The 21,297-nt window shown below is 44.0% G+C and overlaps 1 protein-coding gene across 2 annotated transcripts in view; it reads right to left on the reverse strand.

Moving 5' to 3' along the window:
- Positions 1 to 18,983, reverse strand: part of SPOCK1 (SPARC (osteonectin), cwcv and kazal like domains proteoglycan 1) — a 518,936-nt gene extending 499,953 nt beyond the window's left edge. The window contains exons 1-2 of one of the 2 annotated variants that reach the window (XM_079143902.1): positions 18,834 to 18,983; positions 18,016 to 18,201 (exon numbers count right to left, since the gene is read on the reverse strand). In XM_079143902.1, coding sequence (XP_079000028.1) covers positions 18,016 to 18,201 — 186 coding nt within the window. In that variant the 5' untranslated portion in view covers positions 18,834 to 18,983. Of the gene's footprint in view, positions 1 to 18,015; positions 18,263 to 18,833 lie in introns of both variants that reach the window. The other variant, XM_079143903.1, reaches the window with a different exon arrangement.
- Positions 18,984 to 21,297: the final 2,314 nt, after the last annotated feature.

Consider the following 21,297-nt stretch of genomic DNA (forward strand, 5'->3'; position numbering starts at 1 on the left):
AGTCTAGTCTGCAGGGAACAGGAAGAGAAAATCCCAAATCTTATATGAGATGGGAGTTTTAAAAACTGGGCTTAGTTTTAAAGATAAAAAATGATGGAAAACTACAGATTCTATCAAGACGTTGTTAAGGGAAGGTGATTAAAAACAAAATTGCCTCGTGCTTATTCCCCTTGAAATTCCTCAACAAGCTAGTTGTCAATACATGTTTGGTAAAGAAGAGATGTGTGTGTGTGACTGACGGGTCTCAGAAAGCTGCAGCTGTTCACATCTGCACTCCTTAAAGCACACAGGGACACACACGCACAACCACACATATTGCTGCAATCATTTTCAAAAGACAATCAATACTGCCCCAAGACAATCAGTTCTAATCAGCCCTACCAGCTGCAGTGTACTAATCCTATTATGCGGCCTTCCTGCTTCTTTCAGAGATATCGTTGTTTTACACTGCACAGAGAAGGTATACCCTACAGAGACAGAGATTAAGATGTCTGAAAAGCATGTGTCCAGACAAGTGGATTAGAGCTCGACTATGGTTACTGAGTGGGATGAGCGAGCACTGCATAGCCACCGTATAGCCCATGGGGCTGACAGGGAGATTTATTAACACATCAAGGTCCCCACCTTCTCCCCTCCTCAGACCCACCAAAGAACAGTTGTCTTTTTCCAGCCTGGAACTCAAGAGGGGAGCACACCTAAGAATTCCAAGGAAAGTGTAAAGTATGTAGCCAGGTACAGGCTGAGAAAATTCCTTAATGAGGTGCTGTGAGAGTGGGAAAGAAGAGTGTCATAGTGCTGTCACAGAAGAGGCCTGAGCACCCCAAGGGACCAAAAGAACAGTCAAGAGGAAGAGAAGACAGCTTTTGAGAACTCGGACTGTGAGTTATGATGCAGGCCTTCTACAGCATTCTTCCAAAGACAGAAGTAGAAACTGAAATTCTTTTTTAATTTCCTTTGGTTTCTAGAATTCTAGAATGTGCATCTGTGAATGGGACTACAAACCAACCCTTGACTTTGTGAGGCCCTGGGGTTTACCAGGTTGGCAGATTCTTCTAAAGAAACTCCTCATTCATCACATCCTTCCCACTGCCCTCGGTAGCTGATTTTCTCCGAAAGGCACTTCAAAATTCAGAGCAGGTGCCTTCTCTCCCGCTAGCTTCCTTGACCTCTCCAGTGGGGCTGACGACCTTCCCTGGGGCTCCCACAGAGGGAGCGTCCCCAGCTTAAATCATGTCACGTCACCTTGCATTACCATTGTCTCTTTACCTGTCTATCCAACTAGAACATCTGTTCCTCAGAGCCAAGATTTAGTCTTGAATTTCTACATGCTTACTCCTGGCGCCATGCCTAACACACAGGTGTTCAATACCAAGACCGCCTTGTCTCAAACTCAGAAATTTACTTGACCCAAATAATGGGGAAAATGTGATCCTTACCTATCCCTCTTGTCCATAGAACACAAGCCAAATTTCTTACCTTAGCATCAACACCTGTTATTTCTGCAGAGAGCAACTATTCTGCTGGTCAGTTTTATGTACAAAGAAAACATTTTGCATGAAGACTAAATGTGTAGTGGGGAAGGGAATGGAAAAGAGAGAGTAAGACTTTAAAAACATCTAAAAAGTTACCTCAGAAGATTAGTCTGGGGGGGTCAAGATCCCAGGTGAGACAACAGTTGACAGCAGCAAAGTCACTTGCAAGTCTGTATAAGCACCAGGAAGAAAGTGTTCCTCCACAGCTGTGGTCAGGGGCACAGGCGATGGAAGCACAGGACTTCCTCTCTCTTTCTTCCATGTCTTTTAAACTATCCAAAAAGCTGAATGGGCCTTGTGAAGTTAACTCAAGGCTAGACAGGAGAAAGATACATTTACTTAGCATTGATAGGAATTATATTGGCCTGAAGTGAATCCTCAAATTGAAAAGAGCCTTTTAGATCAACCAAAATGATGACTTTCTTCCACAGCCACGCCCACAACATCCAGCCTTGTGCAGGGGTGGGACCAGTCAGGCAGAGACAGCAACCCAGGCTGGATATCAGGACAGTCACTAGTGGCGCTTGGGAAGGAAAGCAGAATAAAGAGGGGGAGGAGGAAAATGGAACATACTCAAGGGAACCCTCTCTATGAGCTACAGGGTGGGCCACATGGTCCACCCTAACATTCTAAGACTTGAATCCAGAACAGAAGCTACAGAAACATCCAAATATCTGAAGGCATTACTCTTCCCACCTCCACTATCACATGGACTAATTGTGAACTCACAGACTACTTGAACCAAAATTAAAAGCAGAAGAGGACATCCTCCATGAGACTGGCAGGTTTCATCACTTTGTCATGGATTATGTTTCTGTTTCCACCAACAAAAAGGGCAAAAGCCTCCAAGCACATCCTCAAATATGTAATGAACGTGTCAAGAGCCTTAGCGAGACCAGAGACAGGTGCCAAGCCCCCAAAGACAGGAGAGCAAAATCCACACATACCTCTAATAGGCCAAATGGGAGACAATGTATAGAACACAGTTCCCAAAGATGGGTCATGTGGCACCTGCTGTCACTGCTGCAGAACTCAGAAGAGCAGGTTGTCAAAGTGTGCTGTGCAGCACATGAAAAAGAAGTGAGTTATGAACTAGGATTATCTCATTGGAAATAACGGATACTACCCAAAATGTGCAGTGAAACAAGAATCAAGGGAGAGTGAGTACCAGCCCATCCATCTGGAGACTGTCAGTTCCTTAGGGGAAGAAAAACATTTCTATGCTACATTTTCCCACTCCTCAGGATAACACAATCAAACAGGTTCTCTGATTCTCAATGCAGTCAATCTACTGTGACTCACAAGGATATACACAACATCTCCCACGAAAACTCTCAATAGCCATTTATCTCGGCAAAAATAATAAAAATTATATGTTCTGCATCTAATTTTCAATAATCTGTCAAATCTCTCCAGTACATGAAAGATATTTAATTATTTCTGCCTTCTCTTTTGATTCTGGAAAAGTCAAGCGTCTCAAGAAAAGCTCTATACCCTAGAATATAAACTACATGAGGACAGGGAGTTTATGTCTGTGTCCCGGACTCTAGAAAAGTACCTGGAGCATTTATTTCTAAAAAGAATAAAGGAAAGGTTGACTAATAATATGCTTCCTTTTCTCACTTTCATCCATCTGAACTATACTTTGCATTAAAAAAAAAAAAAATACTCATTATAAAAGGAGCAACCTAGTACAAGGTCAGCATTTCACAACCCTGACTGTACTGGCAGTTTGTTTCTGGAGGTGGTGAGGCTGTTCTGTGCATGGTAGGATGTGCAGCGACACCACTGACCTTTTCTCAAGAGATGCCAATAACAGCCTTCCCACCCACTTATGGTCCAAAACTGTCTCCATGGGACACAATCTTCCCCAGCTGAGAATCTCTGTTCTTGGCCTGCAAAGGGTTCCCAAAGAGCTGAACCAGACCCAGAAAACTCTTGTTTCTCATCTCATTCATGATGCTGAGACAGCATAAAAGGAAATCCTACCTACTCCCTGCCCACTCTGAGGCAATGCACCAGACAGGCCTGTGGTGAGAGCAGTGGGTGGGAGGAAATATTTGGTAATGAAAAGCAGACAGATGTCTTAGACACAAATGAAGACTGAGCCCTGGGCCCAGGCCTTGTCTGTATTCCACAGAAGTCCCTGCTGCCGAAGTGAGGGTGGACTTGGTTTTTAATGATCTCCTCTAACCCTCCTCTTCCACAAGGGCATTAAAGCATCTATACATTGTACCAGTAGCAGGGGATCCCTCGGCAGCAACTTCACTTAAAATCCAGCTTACAGCATCTGCTCCTAATTATAAGCAAGGCTGAGATTCATTAATATCACCACAACGAGTTCAACAGGCTCTTCAGAGAACAGACTCTGCAAAGCACTCGCAAGATCAGGCAAAAATGTGAGGAAGGGCAACAAGTTCTGCTCCCAACTGTGGACAAGCTGAGCCCTTCACACCTGTTTCCCTGGCAAAACACAGAGGGATCAGAGAAATAGCCCATCCAGATAAGACTTGAGGACCATGCTTCTTACCTGTGCTGAATCAGTGCCTGCACATGTCTTGGCACATCAGGTCTCCATTCCATCTTCCTTTCTTTGCCAAACAAAACAGAACAGAAAACCACTAATACTCAATTCTGGCAAGGATGCAGTAAAACACATATTCGATAATTCTGGGGGTGAAATTGGTACAGCATGGTAACATACATAGATGGTCTTTGAAATGCATATGCCAGCATATCAAGCATTTCAACTTCTAGAAATATATCAGAAAGAAATAATTCTAAATGAAATTAAACTCATGTACCCCAAACATTCATCATGCAATAATTTGGAGCAAGGTGAAAACAAATAATTTCTATCAAACACATTGGTTTGGTATGTTGTATGACATACATTCACTGGACTAATAAATACCAATAAAATGTCATTTTCAAAGACTAATACCATATTAAAATGTTTACACTGTACTATTAAGTTAAGGAGACAGAGAATCAGAGAGACAGAGAGAGAAGGAAAAAGAATGCACCAGATCATAAAAACAGCATCATATTTACCATGAAAATAAAATATTGCTGGTGGAATTGCAAAGTGGTGCAGCCACTCTGGGAAGCAGTGTGGAGATGCCTCAGAAAACTTGGAATGGACCCACCTTTTGACCCACTTACGCCACTCCTTGTTTATACCCAAAGGTATAGACTTAAAATTAGCATACTACAGTAATGCAACCACATCAATGTTTATAGCAGCTCAATTCACAATAGCTAGATTGTGGAACCAACCCAGATGCCCTTCAACAGATGAACGGATAAAGAAACTGTGGTACATATGCACAATGGAATATTATTCAGCCATAAAGAACAAAATTATAGTATTTGCTGGTAAATGGATGAAGTTGGAAAATATCATGCTAAGTGAAATAAGCCAATCCCAAAAACACCAAAGGCCAAATGTTTTCTCTGATAAGTGGATAATGATACATAATGGGGGTGAGGGTGGGAGGTAAGAGAAGAATGGAGGAACTTTAGATTGCATAGAGGGAAATGAGAGGGGGGAGAGGGCAGGGGTATGAAAAATGGTGGAATGAGACAGACATTACCTATGTACATGTATGATTACATGAATGGTGTGAATCTACATTGTGTACAACCACAGAAACAAAAAGTTGTACCCCATTTGTGTACAATGAATCAAAATGCAGTCTGTAAAAATAAAAATAAATAAAACATTGGTATTAAAAAGTCTACTGAAAGTAAATACATGTCCCCAAAACAGAGTTAAAAGTGCCAGTATATTAGAGGAAAGTAATTTCTCTTTCTATGCCTTCTAAATTATCCTTAAAATTTATCTATTTCTTTAAGTGGGGAAAAGGGCAATGTAAGGCTTGGGTTGTGTCTCAGTGGTAGAGCATTTGCCTACCATGTACAAGGCACTGGGTTTGATATTCATCACCACATAAAATAAATACATAAATAAAATAAAGGTATTGTGTCCATCTACAACTAAAAAAAAATTTTAAGTGCAATGTAAACTCAAAAAATAATAGAAAACCAATGGTTAGAGCACAAATTCATCACTTCTATATTCCCTTTAGTTTATTTTTGTTAGGAGCACCTAGACCATTGCTGTGTCTTTAGCTGTGTATCACTCCCTTCCCCACCCAGACAAAAGCTCCATAAAGGCAGGCAAGGGCCTGACACACAGTAGCTGCTCGATACATTTTGGTAATTTGGATATATGAGTTAGATTATAGGTTTGCTTTTGTTTTTTGGGGTCTTTTTTAAATTTCTCAATCAGTAAAATAAAAACATTGTTACCAATGAACTATCATATACTGTAGTGAAAGAGTAAACTTTGGAAAACTAACCATATTGGTTAAAGTTGAATGTTTGCATGGTGACCCATGGGGCAGGAACACAGCTCAGTGGTAGTGCACCTGCTTAGAATGGACAAGGCTCCAGGTTCAATGCCCAGTACTGGGAATTAAAAAAATTTTTTAAAGTTCATGGTAACCAGAGTTACCCACCTAGAAATGTACCTGAAAATAGGCTCGCCAGAAGACATGCCCAAGGGGTGCTATCACATGACAACCAAACCCGGGCAACTACCTCAATGCCCCTCAGTAACAGAACAAGCAAATTGACTGTGGAACATCCATACTACTAAGAAAATGAAGAACCAGCAGCATGTGCAGTGAGTGGCAAACCAGATGTTGAATTCAAGAAGTCATGCACAGAAAGGTGCATCCTTATGGCTCCATCTGTGAAAGTATAAGAGCCAACAGAACTAATTCATTGTGTTAGAAGCCATGAGTGTTCTTCCTGCCAGGAGAATAGGCAGTGACTGCAAGGAGCACATGATGGACTTCTCAGATGCTCATAATATTCTGCCCTTTGACCTGTTTGCTAGTTGTGTGGTGGATTCACTTTGGGTACTTGTGATCTCCTATATTCCAATGAAACACACTCCCCAGCAACCCAGGGCTACTCAGACCAGGGGATCTTTTTGTGATTATGTCTCCATTCACTACACGCCTTGACTTGACCTAGAGCCCTGACAAGGCTAAACTCACCACACTTTAGCATTTATGCACACGTCAAGGTCTGTCTCATCTAAACCTTCCACCTCAATTGTACAGACTGACACCCATCCTCCTATTGGAGGTGCCAGGTTCCTAGACTCAGGCAAAACAGCAGAGGTCACACATGTACATCCTAAGAATCTAGGTAAGCTGAGGCCACTAAATCACCAGTCAGGGATGAAGGCTTAAGTGACCAACTGCCAATGGACTAATGGACAGTGTTGGTCCATCTGCAGACTTTTTCTTGGTAGAATAACCTCTACCAGGTTTCCCCAACCGATGTACAACTCTTTTTCTGTGCTTTGTCTCAGACAGCTTTCTCTGAGAAAGCTTTCTCTGTCTGCTGTGTCCTAAGTGAGCAGCAGAGTGCCTGCGACAGGAGACTTGCCACAGAGGCAAAACAAATACATCCCACAATCAGGGTCTAGGGTGACCATGGAAGGAGGCTAAAGAAGAGGCTCAGAAAATCATAGCAAAGCTCTTTCTGGAGTACCAATTTTTTAAGCCACCAATCCTGGTACATAAAAATCTCACAATTTCTCAAACACCAATGAATACAGCATTATTTTAACTTTACTGTGAACAGCATTTTCACTTTCATTTACTGAAAGAGACACAGGCCTCATTTAAGAGCGCTGATCAAAAGTCATGAACCAAATCCCCAAGTCCAAGCAAGGCTGGCTGGCTCTGATGGGGAGCAACGCTGGGACCTAAAGAAAGAGCTGGACACCAACCAACCAAGCCCCCCAAAGTCCCAAGGGAGTCACCAAGTCCAATGAGCATGTAAAGACCTGAAACTCTCCAGATAGCCTTAACAAGGGGGCAACAGAAAGGCCCTAGAGAGCTGCATAAGTCTCTTCAATAGACTTAACTACTGTCTCCCTCTTGGCAATAGTTTTATCAATTTTAGGTATCATTAATTATAGGACATTCAGCCAAATATAAAGTAAAGCAAAGTTTCAGAGTTTGCTCAGGGAGCAAAGGAACAGTTTCAGAAGAAGGAATGCTGCCAACTCCTGTTGGTGATGCTAAATTTTCTAAACTTTGATGAGTCTATTTTTAATATCCTCTGATCTTTCCAAATAATTTAGGTAACCAAACAAAATGATTTCTACACCAAGAAGAGAGGAGCAAGTAGTGCCACTGTGCAATGCAGATCCTTCATTCTCTGAGCTTCCAGCATTTGCATCTCTGTGCCCAAGGGCATACTTCCTAGAAGAGCAAACATCCTTTGTTAACATCCACCACTCCTTGTCTATTATGTGCCCTTAACACCACTTCAATTTCAATACCCTTTTCACTATACACTAAAACCAGTGTCAGAGTCAATTTCCTTCAGTTCTTCTATGCAGAAAACGTACCAATTCTGTTAGAAAAGATGCAAAACCAGACCACAGTTGAGGGCTGTCGGGCAAGCCCTCTGGAGACAGGAAGATTTGCTGAGATGGTCCCCTGGAATTTCATCATGTGGAAGGTCCCATATGAGTTCCACTGTGCTCATGAGTGCAAGCATCCCTATGGCCTTGGTGCCGGTCAAAGGTCAAATGTTATTCCCCTCTAAGGAAACCTCACGACGAGACTGTTGCTGAGACCATCCCAGACACACACACTGGAAGATAAGATCTTTCTTTCTACTGATATCAATGGGCCCTGCTGGCATAAAGAGAAAATAATCACACTTATAATAATTTACTGCAAATCTTCAAAATAAAATATTCACTTTGTCTAATATTTTACTACTTGTTGGAGCTAACAGTGTTGGCTCTTTGGGATGAATAGTAATTCTCAGGAATTTTCTAAAAATGGCATCTGATAACTACCTACATCAGAATCACCTGGACTGCTTATTTAAAATGCAGGTTCCTGGATGCCATTCCTTTGACATCTGTGCTTTAGACTAGCAGACTGACATCTGCATCTGAAGCAAGCCCTGACAGTGACTTTCTGAGATTATAAAGGTGTCAGTCTGAAAATGCTGCTCTAGAACATCCCTCAGGGCACTTCCGTTTTCACTTTGGCCTGGTCTCCTTAGGAACAGGTTAGAGTGGTTCCATCTACAGTGTGGGACAGAAAAGGTATAGCTGAAATAGAAAGTAGAGGCCTCTGCTCTCTGCATAAATGTTTTCTCCATGTTTTATTGTGCCAACATCCTCTGGGACACCTGCAGTAAGTTCTGCTCCCCTGCCTGCAGCACAGACACCAACAGATTTTGCATAAATGATTGCTGACCCCCGCATAATCAACTTGGGGGATGTTGACAGTGCTTACTGTAGTGTGACATGTCAAGATCACACAGGAAGAATCTGAAAATTACTACCAAGAGTTGTATAACTCATCCTTCTTTACTTCCCCACTGCACCAAAGTTCATTTTCAAGCATCAAGTGAGAGAGGGTCTCTAAGGGACATATTTTCACAGAACCATAAGAAAAGTTAACCCAAGTAAATTAATGTGAACACCAGTATTATATTTCTAGAAAAATCCCTGGTCTGTGAATGAGACACCATTATCTTCATGTCTGTCATGAGGACATAGGAAGAACCCAGACTCAAGGGCTGTAAAGAGCATGCCACACAGCGCTCCCCATGGACCACCACAGTCTCTCCCCTAAACAATGACCCCGAGGCTGAAAAGCTTGCTTTTCATCTTTAGACTCAAAGTCTGGCCCCCAGTTGCTTCTCACCAGTTGTGGGGAGACAAGGAGCAGCCCCATGAATACTAATGTCATTTTTGAAAGATAAACATGACAAATCATCACTCTGTCCAGGAAACTCTACAGTGTCCTTATTTCTAAACAGTAGTGAGAATTGTCAGAGCTCTGAAGTCTAAGACACTTGACCACAGCAGGAAGGAAAATCTCATAGCCTGAAGACACTAGAGAAGAGGTAAGTATTCTGGGGAAAGGACGACTCTGGAGAGCAAGATGCATACAACAGAGAAACTTGCAGAAAAGGGGAGAAAAGAACAGGTCATCCTTCCAAGTACCGGGGCCATCTGTGTGCCTCACTTTCCACAGTTGACTCATTCCCCTGCCCCTCACAAAATGTGTGATAAATTGAAAATGTGTGGAACTTGCTTCTTGCAGGAATCCACATCTGATGGAAATTCCTCAACGGCTTTCCCACTTCAGGAACTTCGAACCTGCTTGTACCACTGCCTGGAACATAATCACCTATGCTCCTTACCTGACTGGCTCCTGCCATCTGCAGGGCTCAGCCTCTGTGCCTTTCCCATGCTAATGAGTTCCTCCTCCATCTCAGGATGCATTTTAAGAGCAACAGTGTCTCTACCTTCTTAGTGCTTTTCCCGACAACACCTGTGTGACTGTTTCAGGATTGTTTGCCTACCACACTAGACCATAAGCTCCAGGACAGCACGAGCCATGTCTGTTCTCTGCACCCTGCACCTAGCAAAGGAATGGCATAGCTGGCATTGGAAGAACATTTTCCCACCAAAAAATCACCCTGCCCTGTGTGAACTATTTGTTACTGTCTGGGTTTTCCTAAACCACAGCCAATCTGTTTTAGCTGCAGTGAATTCTAGGTTCTCGGACTGCCTGTAATGTTCTGAAACTGAAGAGGAGGATCTCTGGAGAAAAGGAACAAAGTTCTGGCCAAGCTTATGAGTATTTTCCAGGTAGTTCTAAAGCCAAACCTAGAGCCTGGGAACTGCCTGAAAACCAACAAGAAGCATTGCTAGCTGCCAAAGACACTACCCCAAAGACAGTGATATCAATGTCACACAGCACCAAGACCAAACCGCAAGCATCTGATAACAAAGGATGCAAGAAAGCCATAGTAACACACAGGCTGGATGAACAATTTGCCTCAAAATGGACCCAATCCCCCTTCCTGCCTATACAGCCAGCCTGGGACCATGCTGCAGGATGAGATGAGGTTAGCCCATCTTTAGATGGGTTGGGAGCAACTGGATAAGAGTTTAACGATTAGAGCTTAGTTGGTGTAACAAGTTTCCCAGGGGTGCACTCCACATAACTAGGATTTTGGCAGAGCTAAACACAAAACCCTTTCCACTTATTTCATGATAGCTGTTGCCAGTTTCAGGAGGAACCCAGGGATCATGTGAAATATGATAGAGAGTTCTTCTCTACCAGGAGCTACAACTGGAAAGTAACAAAAAATGGGAGGTGACCTCACACAGCCTTCCAGACTGGCAAGCAATGGAGCAAAGATAGACTCAAGGATCATGGGATGAATTTCCCCAACATGCTTCTAAGACAAATAGCAGCACCCATGGTTGGCTGTGTGCCAATGGCCCACACTCATGAGGTAGAAGAGAAGTGAGCCTTGGAAAACAAATCAAAACATCAGGGACTCTGGACACTCAGAGATCAGGAGCACCTATTTTGTGCCTTATGTACACACAGTCCTCCCCAAAATCCCAAAGTCAGCTTATTGTCCCAAGTATGCTGATGAGGAAATGGACACCTGAGTCAAAGACTCAAGCTTATCCTGGGCAAGACTGGACTGAGAACTATCATTAAGAGTGGGCCCTTAGCCATGACATCACTCAGTCACAAGGAACTTTGCACAAAATCAGAGACTATACCTAAAGGGTAAGGGAGTTTTTTTGGATGTTTTCTCCCTGTATCAGGTTTCTCCTGCCTCTCAACAAACTCCATATGTAGGTATCCGCCACCACTGCCATTACTGATAAAATGAGCATATACTCAAAGCTCTTATGACTCACTGGGATCACCCCTTTGCAAGGAGCCTCCACAATCCCTAGGGGTGTGGAAAGTTCTGATCTGGGAGAGTTTACTCATTCATTCCAATAAACATTCCCTGAGCAGCTTCCTGCCCTGGGCTCTATCATAAAGGTTTGGAGACAGCAAGTGCTATATAATTGTGTATCCTAAAAGGAATTATAAAATTGTGAAGTCCTGGTTTAGAGATAATTAAAAACAAAATAATTTTTTAATGTGTGTGACACCTAGAATTCCCACCTATCAGACCACCATATGTTACCCAGGAAAGTCCTTTAATCTAAGAGGTGTGCTTAGGATGCAATTCAAGTCAACAAAATGCTTACTGTCCACCTGCCGTGTACAAGACAAGTTTTCGGCTCATTCTTCAAGAAGGATTCAACTATTAAAGAAGCTAAAATATAGGCATGCACAACTATAAATTGAAGAATAATTCATAAAAGTGCTACAGGAGTTAGTATTAATAAAAATAACAGCCTCCTCTTATTGAGCATTTATTAAGTCAGACAATACATTAAGCCAATTTACTCTTCATGCCAGCCTGGTAAAGTCAGTGAATGTAATGCACATCTGTTGACATCTGCCCTCCAGGCATGAATTTCTCCTTAAGGAATTGCCCCTTCTACCACTCTCAAAACATGGAACCCAATGGAGCCCCTGCCACCACTAATGCCAAGTCTCAGTTCCAGCCCTGGGCATGTAACACAGCCCTGCACAATCATCATATTCTACCAACTTGGCAAAGGGACTGAGGAATGTGTACATAACACAGGTAAATCTGACTCAGTTCTAGAACTTTTATTGGCACTGCTGAGACATAAAAATTATATGATGACGTAAATTTGCCACTACATGGAATTGATCAGCCTGAAAATACTACTAACATAAGTGGAAATAAAGTCCAAAGACAGGGAGTGGGTAGGGGAGTCCAAAAACAGACATACACAAACTCCAAATCCTATGATGTTTTCTTGAGCTCCTGGGTCTAGCCTTACAAGGAGCCACAGTTTATCAGTAGAATTTTCAGTTACACACAAAGTTTTCCATTCTATTTAAGCCACCTTGGACCAGATTTCAGTCACTTACCAAATCCTCAACAATAGTATTCTCCCAACATAACTGATGAGGTGTCAGAGGCTCAGAGAATAAGGAACCCGAGACTGCTTTAAACTAACTGAAAGGTTTTGTGAGGACTGCAACGAGAGTGCACATTTAAACCAAAAACCTGCAAGAGTGTCAACCTGTTCAGTGGCTTGGGCATAACTTTTCTATCTACCAATGCCACAATGGAGACAAGTGTTTTGCCTGGCTGTGGTCACTTTCCTTCATGATGGGTTAATTTCCTGCTTACCTCCACAATGAAGGTGCTGGCCACTGTAGTCCATCTTTGTGCAGGAGTCTATTAAACGCTTCATCCTGGGCACATCTTATATTTTGGTGTCATCTCATACTGGATAACATTAAGGTGGAAAAATACTTGTATCCTTAGACAAATTATTTAGCCTCTTACAGGAAATTTCTTTTGTTTGTAATTATCTTACCTGGGAAGATAGGATCAAGCATGAACTTCAATCTGAGGAATTTCCCAAGGACTACATAGTAGAAAACAAGTCCTTCTGAATAGGTCCAATTTGAGATACTAAGTTGGGTTTGAAATGCATTATATTGAGTAAATAAATAAGAAATGACACATTACAAAATATTTAATTACTAACATTGCTTTGTCTCAAGCAAGATGAAATAGTTGAGCTAATGATTAGGTCCCATTCCTCTAGGGGAATATTATCGGTCCAATTATCCACTTGGAGCCACTTCTTGGTTTTGAAAATAGCCTCGTCAGCAGAGAGGAGAGTACTTATCCTCCCAGCAATGAAGTCCAGCTGAAATCCTGCGGGGTTGGGGAGACCCAGGAGAGGCAGGGCATTCAGCCTGAGAAGGTCAACTGGGGCAAAAAAAGCTCTACCACACTTGCCAGGAAAGACCTAGCTTTTCTCTGGCAAGGACAAACTGAAGGTAAGGATAGAAAAGAAAAGAATGCTGTTAGGCCTATCAGCTTTCAAATTGTCCCTTTATAATGATCTCTGTGAAACAATTATTTCTATCAGTGGTCATCTGGTATAGGGGATTTAAGATAGTGGGTTCATTAAAGAGAGTCAGGATCACAGACTCATTTAAGTCTCCTTGAACCTGTTTAATCAAAATGATTTTCTGCTACTCTCCATTACAAGCTGAGTTTCTGTGGTGACAGATTAATGACTGATCCACTAAGCCATACCACCTCTCTTGTCACCAGCCCTACCAACTGAGCCAGCCCCCGTTCTATCAATAAGCTTCACTTGCCCTTGAAACTCATTATAGCTCAGATGCTAAGATCAAATGAGCAGATCTGATGCTTGCTGCCACCCCAGTTATGCTACAGAGACCACTGAATTCCACAGAGTATGCAACAGAAGGAAAAAAGAGCGAGGGCTGGTCCTTGCACTCTCATTAGAATTACAAACCCAGGTCACTCTGGAGTAAGATAAATGCCAGCCAAGGCAACACTTCTGATTCTTTGGGCCTGATAAAGGTAATTATCCTGGAGTTAAATGTCAGGGCTAGTTTCATGTGTGTGAAAGAAAGAAAATGCTATGTTTGGTGTAAGCAACAATATTATTTTAATCAAATCAAAAGCTTATTAGTAGGAGCCGATAAGGGCTGACATGACTTCTGCCAATAAGCTGTGTCCACCTGGCCTACCACTGCACTTTGTCTTAACCTAAGGTTCTTACTGATTGCCCTCAGGCTCTAAGCAGGGATGACTGGACTCTAATGTCAATGGAGTCACATACCCAAGTCCCCCCAGTCCTTGAGTGGCTGCAGGACCTTGACTCCTTCAAATGCCACCTCTGAGATTTTGACCAAGAGACTTAAACCTCCCAGAAAACAGAGAATTATAATAGTACTTCTTTCTTAGGACAGTTACAAATAGTAAATGAAATACAGTAAATGAATACAGGAAGTACCTTAAACAATGCCTGGCATACTAAATGTTCCATACATCTATTAATCTATTTCTGCAATGTTTTAATCTTTTAATTACAACAGAATTTGTATCCTTTATAAGAAAAACCTTACTTTAAAGAAATGAAAAAGAAATGTATGGCAGCATAAGAGTGGACGAGAGGTTACCTAAGAGATTACATTTATCAATCCCGTTCACCTTTACAGCCTAGTGTCTAACACATGGTAAACAAGTATTTGTTGGAATGAAGAATGAAGAGAAGGCCTTTTCCTTGTGGTAATGGTCATGGAAATTCAAAGTCACATCAGATTAGTGGTATCTTAATGTCTCAATCTTAAGCCACAAAGGAATAAAACTGTATGACAGGTAGAGACAAATTATTATAAACTTAAGACAAACATTGCCTTCTGCATTTCCTCCTTCTTTATATTGTATTTGTGCAAAAGTTCAAGCCTTTCTGTGGCCAAAACATCCCAATTGCTAGTCTTTGTAAAAGAATAGTGACCAAACTAACAGATCACAAATGCATTTGGGCGCAATCATCTGAATGTTGTTACATTTCTCCTGGATGCTTAACTCTAGGCAACAGGCCATGAAGTTGTTCTGGAAGTTTTACTTCTGAAACACAGACAGTGAATATTTGTGTGCATAGAGCACACAAGTGACAAGTAGAGGCTACTAAGTCATCTCTGGCTGTCACAGCACACACAGTAGTCAAGGGAAGATGGAACACACATCACACCATCATATCCATTTCAATGTTGGCCCAGTAAAAATCACCAATGAATGCCATCACCTCTCCAAAAAGAGCCCTTAGCTTTCAGTTTCCCACATTTAAACTTAACTTCTAAATATCTTTCCCCTAAGTCGAACAAATTAGCAAGTAGAGGGTAATGCAAGTAGTTTTTCTCACACAACAGAGTTTCCAAAATTGACAAGCATCTTAACAGTAATCTTAGGACACAGCCTTTCAAAGTTATTCAAAGCTTTAGAAAATGAAAAAAAAAAAAAAAAAAAAACCCAGCAACAAAAACAAAACCATAGCAAGGAGGCTAGGGTTTTATCAACCAAAAGCAAGGCCTGGCTCAGTGAAAAAGATCAGGCTGATTGAGCAACTGCCATGCTAACTGGGACTATTGTTCACTGAGTAGCTGATTTCTAGAGAAAGCAACATTTTATTCCCTGATCCCAGAGGACCCAGGCTTTGTGGTTATTCCAAGTAAATGACCCAACTGAAGACACTTGAACTTGCCCTAAAAGACCATCTGGTCTGAATTTTGCAACACTTTCAAGAGGTTAATGGCAGTAAATTGTGTCTGAGCCACTGCTGGTATAAGAAGATTCCATGAAGCATATAAAAAGGTTGATGATTGATGATGTTTGAGTTTTTTTAAACATTTTTAGATGTTTTTAATGTTATGCTGGATCAAATCATCATTTTTACAAATTATTTGCTGCTAAAAATAGTAGTTTAATACCTAAAACTGGTCCAAAAACAAAATGCAATGCATTTGAACATTAAAAGCATCTTTTTGTTGGTAAGCCTTGAATTTTTTCACAATAGCTAAGACAATATTTCTTAAACATAGGGATTACCTTGTATATTTGTTGAAAATATAGATCCTAGCACTCACCCCAGAAACATGGAATCAGAACCTTCAGGAAAAGAGTCTGGGTGCCATAATTTAGCAAACACCACAGGTGGGCCTCATCATCAATCAGGTTTAGGAAACAACATTGATCCAAGGATATAAAATGTCAGCACTACCCGTAAGCAAGATTAGAAATAAAGCTCAGTTTTTAAAAATATAAATGTAAAGGGGAATTAAGAATGTATACTTAAGATATAGTGAGAAAGAAACCTCGAAGAGGCACGAAAGAAGGGCAGATTTTTCCATAACCCAAAGACCCCAACAAGCACAAGGCATTCCCATTCCACCTCTGTTGTGGGAATCAGGGCACCTGCAAAGGTGACCCTTCACCACTACACCTGGCACAATTTGCCCTGCTCTAGCAGAGTTTAGCGTCTGCCCCATTCAACCCTATCTAAAAATGGTAAAATAAACAAAGCAAAAGCGCCAAGCAAAATGATTTCTACCCTAGGTGAGTCAATGAACAAAAGCTTCATGTTCAGGGCATCTTTTTGAGCCACAGGCAAAGGTAGTCAGTGCAGAACTCCCCAGATCTAAGCAGAAAGGTGGATCAAGGATGGTTAATACAGCAGCCCAGAGCACGTGGTGGGGTGTGGCAGGAACTTTGATGGGGTGGAAAAGGGTTGCAGGGAGTATATCTGCTGCAAAAGTAGGGCCTCAAATAACTGTGGAAGTTCAATGAAAGTGTTTCACCCCTTTCCAGGTGAAGCAGCCCACCATCAACTATGGGGAAGAGAAAAAGGTGAGTAGAGAGATAAGCAAATGCCACTCAAGGCTATGAGTGCATCTGCTCCTCTAGAAAAGGACCTGAAGAGGGTGCTCTTTAGAAAGCACAAGGAAACAAACGTCTGGCATTCGTTCAATTCCCTAGACCTTCTCCCTACAAGGGATACTGGGAATGGGACTACGAAGAATCTTGTGGAGATGAGTGGAAGACCTCACTTACCTCCCACCTCAAAGAACCTATAAACCATGCCCTATATCCCAATGGGGGTGCTATGTGATATGGATCAATATATTTAAAAATGCATGCTGCTAAAAATATTAGTTTCATATTAGTTAAGCAAAAATATTAGTTTGACCTAAAACTGCTCCAGAAACAAAAGAGCAATGCCTTTGAACATAAAAATCTTCTTTTCATCATTAAGCCTTGGACATTTTTACAATATTTAAGGCATCCCCTAATGTTCAGTACCATAAAATATCACACTTCCAAGTCCCCTTGAAGGGCATGGCCTCAGACACCTAGGGCAGTCTTTGAAAGAGCTGGCAGCAGCTCCCACTGCACAGAAGGGATGCCATCTGCTGAAAGACTGAACGGGGACCTCTTGCCCCGACATCTTCTGGGGCACACCCGGGAAGCGGCAGCCAACCCTGGGGCAAAAACAGGTTGCACAGGTGCTTCTGGGTCCAGGAATAAGTTTCTTCCTTCCCAGGCTTCTCCTTGACGGATATGGTCTAACTCGGTTGGCCACTTGCTCTCTTTCCCCCTTCCCTAAAGAGTCAAAGGGTCAAAACCTCCATGGTCCTCCCCAACATTTTTATCAGGCCCACTGTCAGGGCAGCCCTCCACCCTGACCTACTCTCACCAGTCACAACTGGCTCCCTAATAAATGCGCTGGGCTTATCCCCAAACCTAACCTCTCCAGTAAAGATTTTTCTGATACACCCCAAAAATGGTCCAAATCACTGCTGCCCCAGGAAGCTTCTCCCGTGGATTTGGCAAAGTCAATCATTGCCATCAAGAGAATTCAGAAGCTTAGGAGTCTCTCTCTTCACAGTTGCTTGGGTTTGTGCCATATTTTAATACGAACCTGCCCCAGTCCTACAAATAACATACACCTGAACAACAGGTAACAGACAAAAGCATCAAGCCTTCAAAGTTCCCTTTAAAGTTCCTCTCAGGCAAGACGCATCCAATGACGCTCTCCGTGGGAGGTCTGCATCCGGCGACCTTCCCACCAGGCCCTAGAGCCCCTTCTCCAAGAGACCCCTCCCCCGCCCCTGGCAGCAGCAGTACTCACGTCTCGGAAGCGGTTCCAGTATTTGTCCCGGTCATACTGGGAGACGGTGCTCAGCCACTGGTCATTGTCTAGGAAATTGCCGTTATCGAGGCCCGCGCCTCGGGCGAAAGCGTCCAGGTGCCGGCTCTCGACTTGGAGGAAGCACCACGCCGCGGCGGCCGCCGCGAGCACCGCGATCGCTGGCATCTGCGGAGCAGGGGCACCACGGAGCCGTGAGCCCCTCGCCGAGTACCTGGCGTCTGAGCGCCTAGGAAACCAGTCCCAGCTGTAGAGGTTGGGGGTCTAACAGCGGGGACGGGGTCGACCCTAGCACAACTGGGGCGCTTGCCATGGATCTCGAGACCTTGGGACCTGTCTCACGCATGGGGTCTCAGCTAGGAATGCAGAGGCAGGGGCACAAATTAGGTGCAGCTAGCAAACTACAGAGGACCCCTCTCACCTGTTCTCCGGGTGCCCTACAGAATACTGCTCTCAGGTCAGGGGCGTGGGTACCCCTCCTCAAACACCCGGAGCCCAGGATCCGCAAGCCGCACTCCCACAGACGGTGCCCACAGCTTTGAGTCAGGGAGAGGGTGAACCCGGCTCTGAGCAGCAGCGCAGGCTCTGGCAAAAATTTGGGGTTGGGGGTGATGCCCGCAACTGGGGTCTCCTGTCCTTAGCTAAAGGAAGGGAAAAGAAAGCTTCGCCCGCCCTCCGGTTTTGGCTGCAAGAGGGGCGCGCGGAGATACCCCCAGGCCCTGACCCTGCCATCCCTCAGGGTGGGCAGGAGAGGTCCCAACTACGCCAAGTTGGGGCGCTGGGTTCCGCGCGGCACGTACCTTGGGGGCCGGCCCGGGTCCCCGCGTCCGAGTTGCTCGAGCTCCTGTGGCGCGGTCGCGGAGAAAGCTTATCTGTCTGTCTTCCTTACGCTCCTGCCACCAGCCGCCGCCGCCGCGCGTCCGGCCGCTTTGTGAGCCCGCAGCGCTCTGGCTCGGCTCGCTCGCCGGCTCGGGCGCGGCGACCGCGGGCGGAGAAGCGGGAGAGCGGGAGCCGAGGCCTCTGGCGCCCCCTGGCGGCTAGGTGCTGCGGTGCGGCCTGCCGGACTGTCCGGACGCCAGAACCAGTAATGTGGGTTGCTCACATCTCAATGCAGGGCAGACGCAAGCTTTCAGGCCCGGCTGGTGTAGAACAGTTGACGGAACTGAGGATAGAAAGCCAAGAAGCTTACAGTTTTGAGGCATTCTCAGAAGGGAGGTCGTCGGGTCACCCGGCTCGGTATCATCTTGATGAAGACAGGAGAGAGCTTCTTTAAAATAGAGATTGCTAGCTCCGGTCCCCCAATTTGCTGAATCAGCATTCCTTAGAAGGGTCTCCAAGAGTCTGCATTTTTTAACAGGCTCTCCGTTATGCACCACAAAGTTTAAATGAATTTCTCCGCTGCTTGTCCCAAGTTATGCACTTACTGCATCTCTGCATTCTATGCTCGGTAGGGGCCCACAGCTGTTAGTCCCCTGTGGTAGCCTTCATTTCTACATCCTTATCCCCACATTAACCCTGTGGTATCCCTCAGTGTTGATTCTGTCCCCACCCCTTGAGAACTGGCCCCAGCAATAGCCTGTTGGTTTTTCCTAAAGGAGGTGAAAGGGAAAGAGGAGAACTGGATGAGGCTTTGGGACAGCAGAAAACTACCTGGCCCCCACCCCTGACCGCTTCCCAAATATTCAGTCATGTTTAATTAAATAAGGCTGGGAGGACTTAATACCTTCCACCTTCTCTGTACTACACACCCATTCTCCAGACATCCAGTGTTCTTTTAGAACACGTCTGGCTACACTGTCACACCTCTCTGTCCACTCCTCCTTCAGCCCTAATTTCTGGGACAGGCTGGCCTTGAGTACAGAGCCCAGTGGAGATGGCCCCCTCCAGAACAGGACCATTACCTCTGTTTGGACCAATGTCTGCCTCCACTTGAGCCTCATTAATGTACCCCTCCACTTATTCATCCTCACTTTTTTTGAGACTTGCTAGCTTGCAGACCAGGCCAGGACTCTGGGGATACTGTCCCTGAGAACATAATGCTTCTCCAGCTGCAAACTCACTGCACTGCAAGTCTCTTATTCAATGCCTGTCCTTCCCATGAGCTTGCTCCATGAAGGAAGAAGTAATCTTGCCCACAGCTGCTCCCAGTGTCTAGGACATAAGCCCTGGCACATAGCAGCACTCAGACTATCTAATGAATGAGTAAATGAAGAGCACCCAAACAAGCTGAACCATGCTCTCAACCAACAACTGGGGCGTACCAATTGAGTCCTGTTGCCATAATTTGGTTGTGTGAATTTTGTTATGGAAATGTTTTATGTATTCAATGTCACATCCTGGGCATATCAGAGTGGGAAGAGAGGCTTAGAAATGATGCAAAGAATGTTTTTTGTGTTCATAGAAACCCAGACAACCAATACTTCCTCATTGTTCTGTCCAGTGTGACAGCAAAACTTCTCCAAAGAGTCATCCCTGGATGTCATTTTTGCTTCCTCACCTCCAACTTGTTCCTCAACCTGTTCCAATCTACCTGTCAGCTTCAATAACTGGATAGACTTGTTACTTCAGCAGTCACCTCCAAGCCTCCCTTAGGAGGCCTCTGAGCAATTTCTGTGGGCTACTGTGGCACTGGTCCCTCCTGGCTTTCCTGTCCCCCTTGGTCATTCCTGCATCTATACCAGGGCTTCTTAGGGCACAGACTGAGACCTTGTACTGAGACCTCAAGCCCTTCCCTAGGTGCCCACATCTGTCCAGTCCTCCACTGAGAATATGCAGGTGCAATCCCAGCCTGTGAGTATCTCAGGACTTCCACTATACATCCAGCTTCATATTGCACATCTCTTTCAGATGACCCCTGGGTATGGCTGACTTTCCCGCCACACCTGTGCTCTGCAATAAAAGTATCCATCCACATGGCTGCTTATGTCAGACACCTGTGGGTCATCTTCAGTTTCTCCATTTCCTTACCCATCTCTTCCTGTACTTCAGCAAGCTGGTTCATTCCCCTTCCAAGTACCCTTGAATGCATCTACTTCATGCCGCCTCCATGGGCACCACCCAGTCCACTTGACCATCACTTCTTACCCAAAAGATCACATAACTTCCTTGCTAGTTTTCTTGGTTCTTTCCCCTATGACCAGTTATCCATTCATGGATGAGAGCAATCTTTTTGAAACAAACTTACCAATCACTAGAATCATAAAAGCTTTCAATGACTTGCCATAACACCAAAACAAAACCCAAACTCCTTCCCATGACTGACAG

This window comes from Sciurus vulgaris (genome assembly GCF_902686455.1).
Source record: "Sciurus vulgaris genome assembly, chromosome: 6".
Classification (NCBI taxonomy): Eukaryota; Metazoa; Chordata; class Mammalia; order Rodentia; family Sciuridae; genus Sciurus; species Sciurus vulgaris.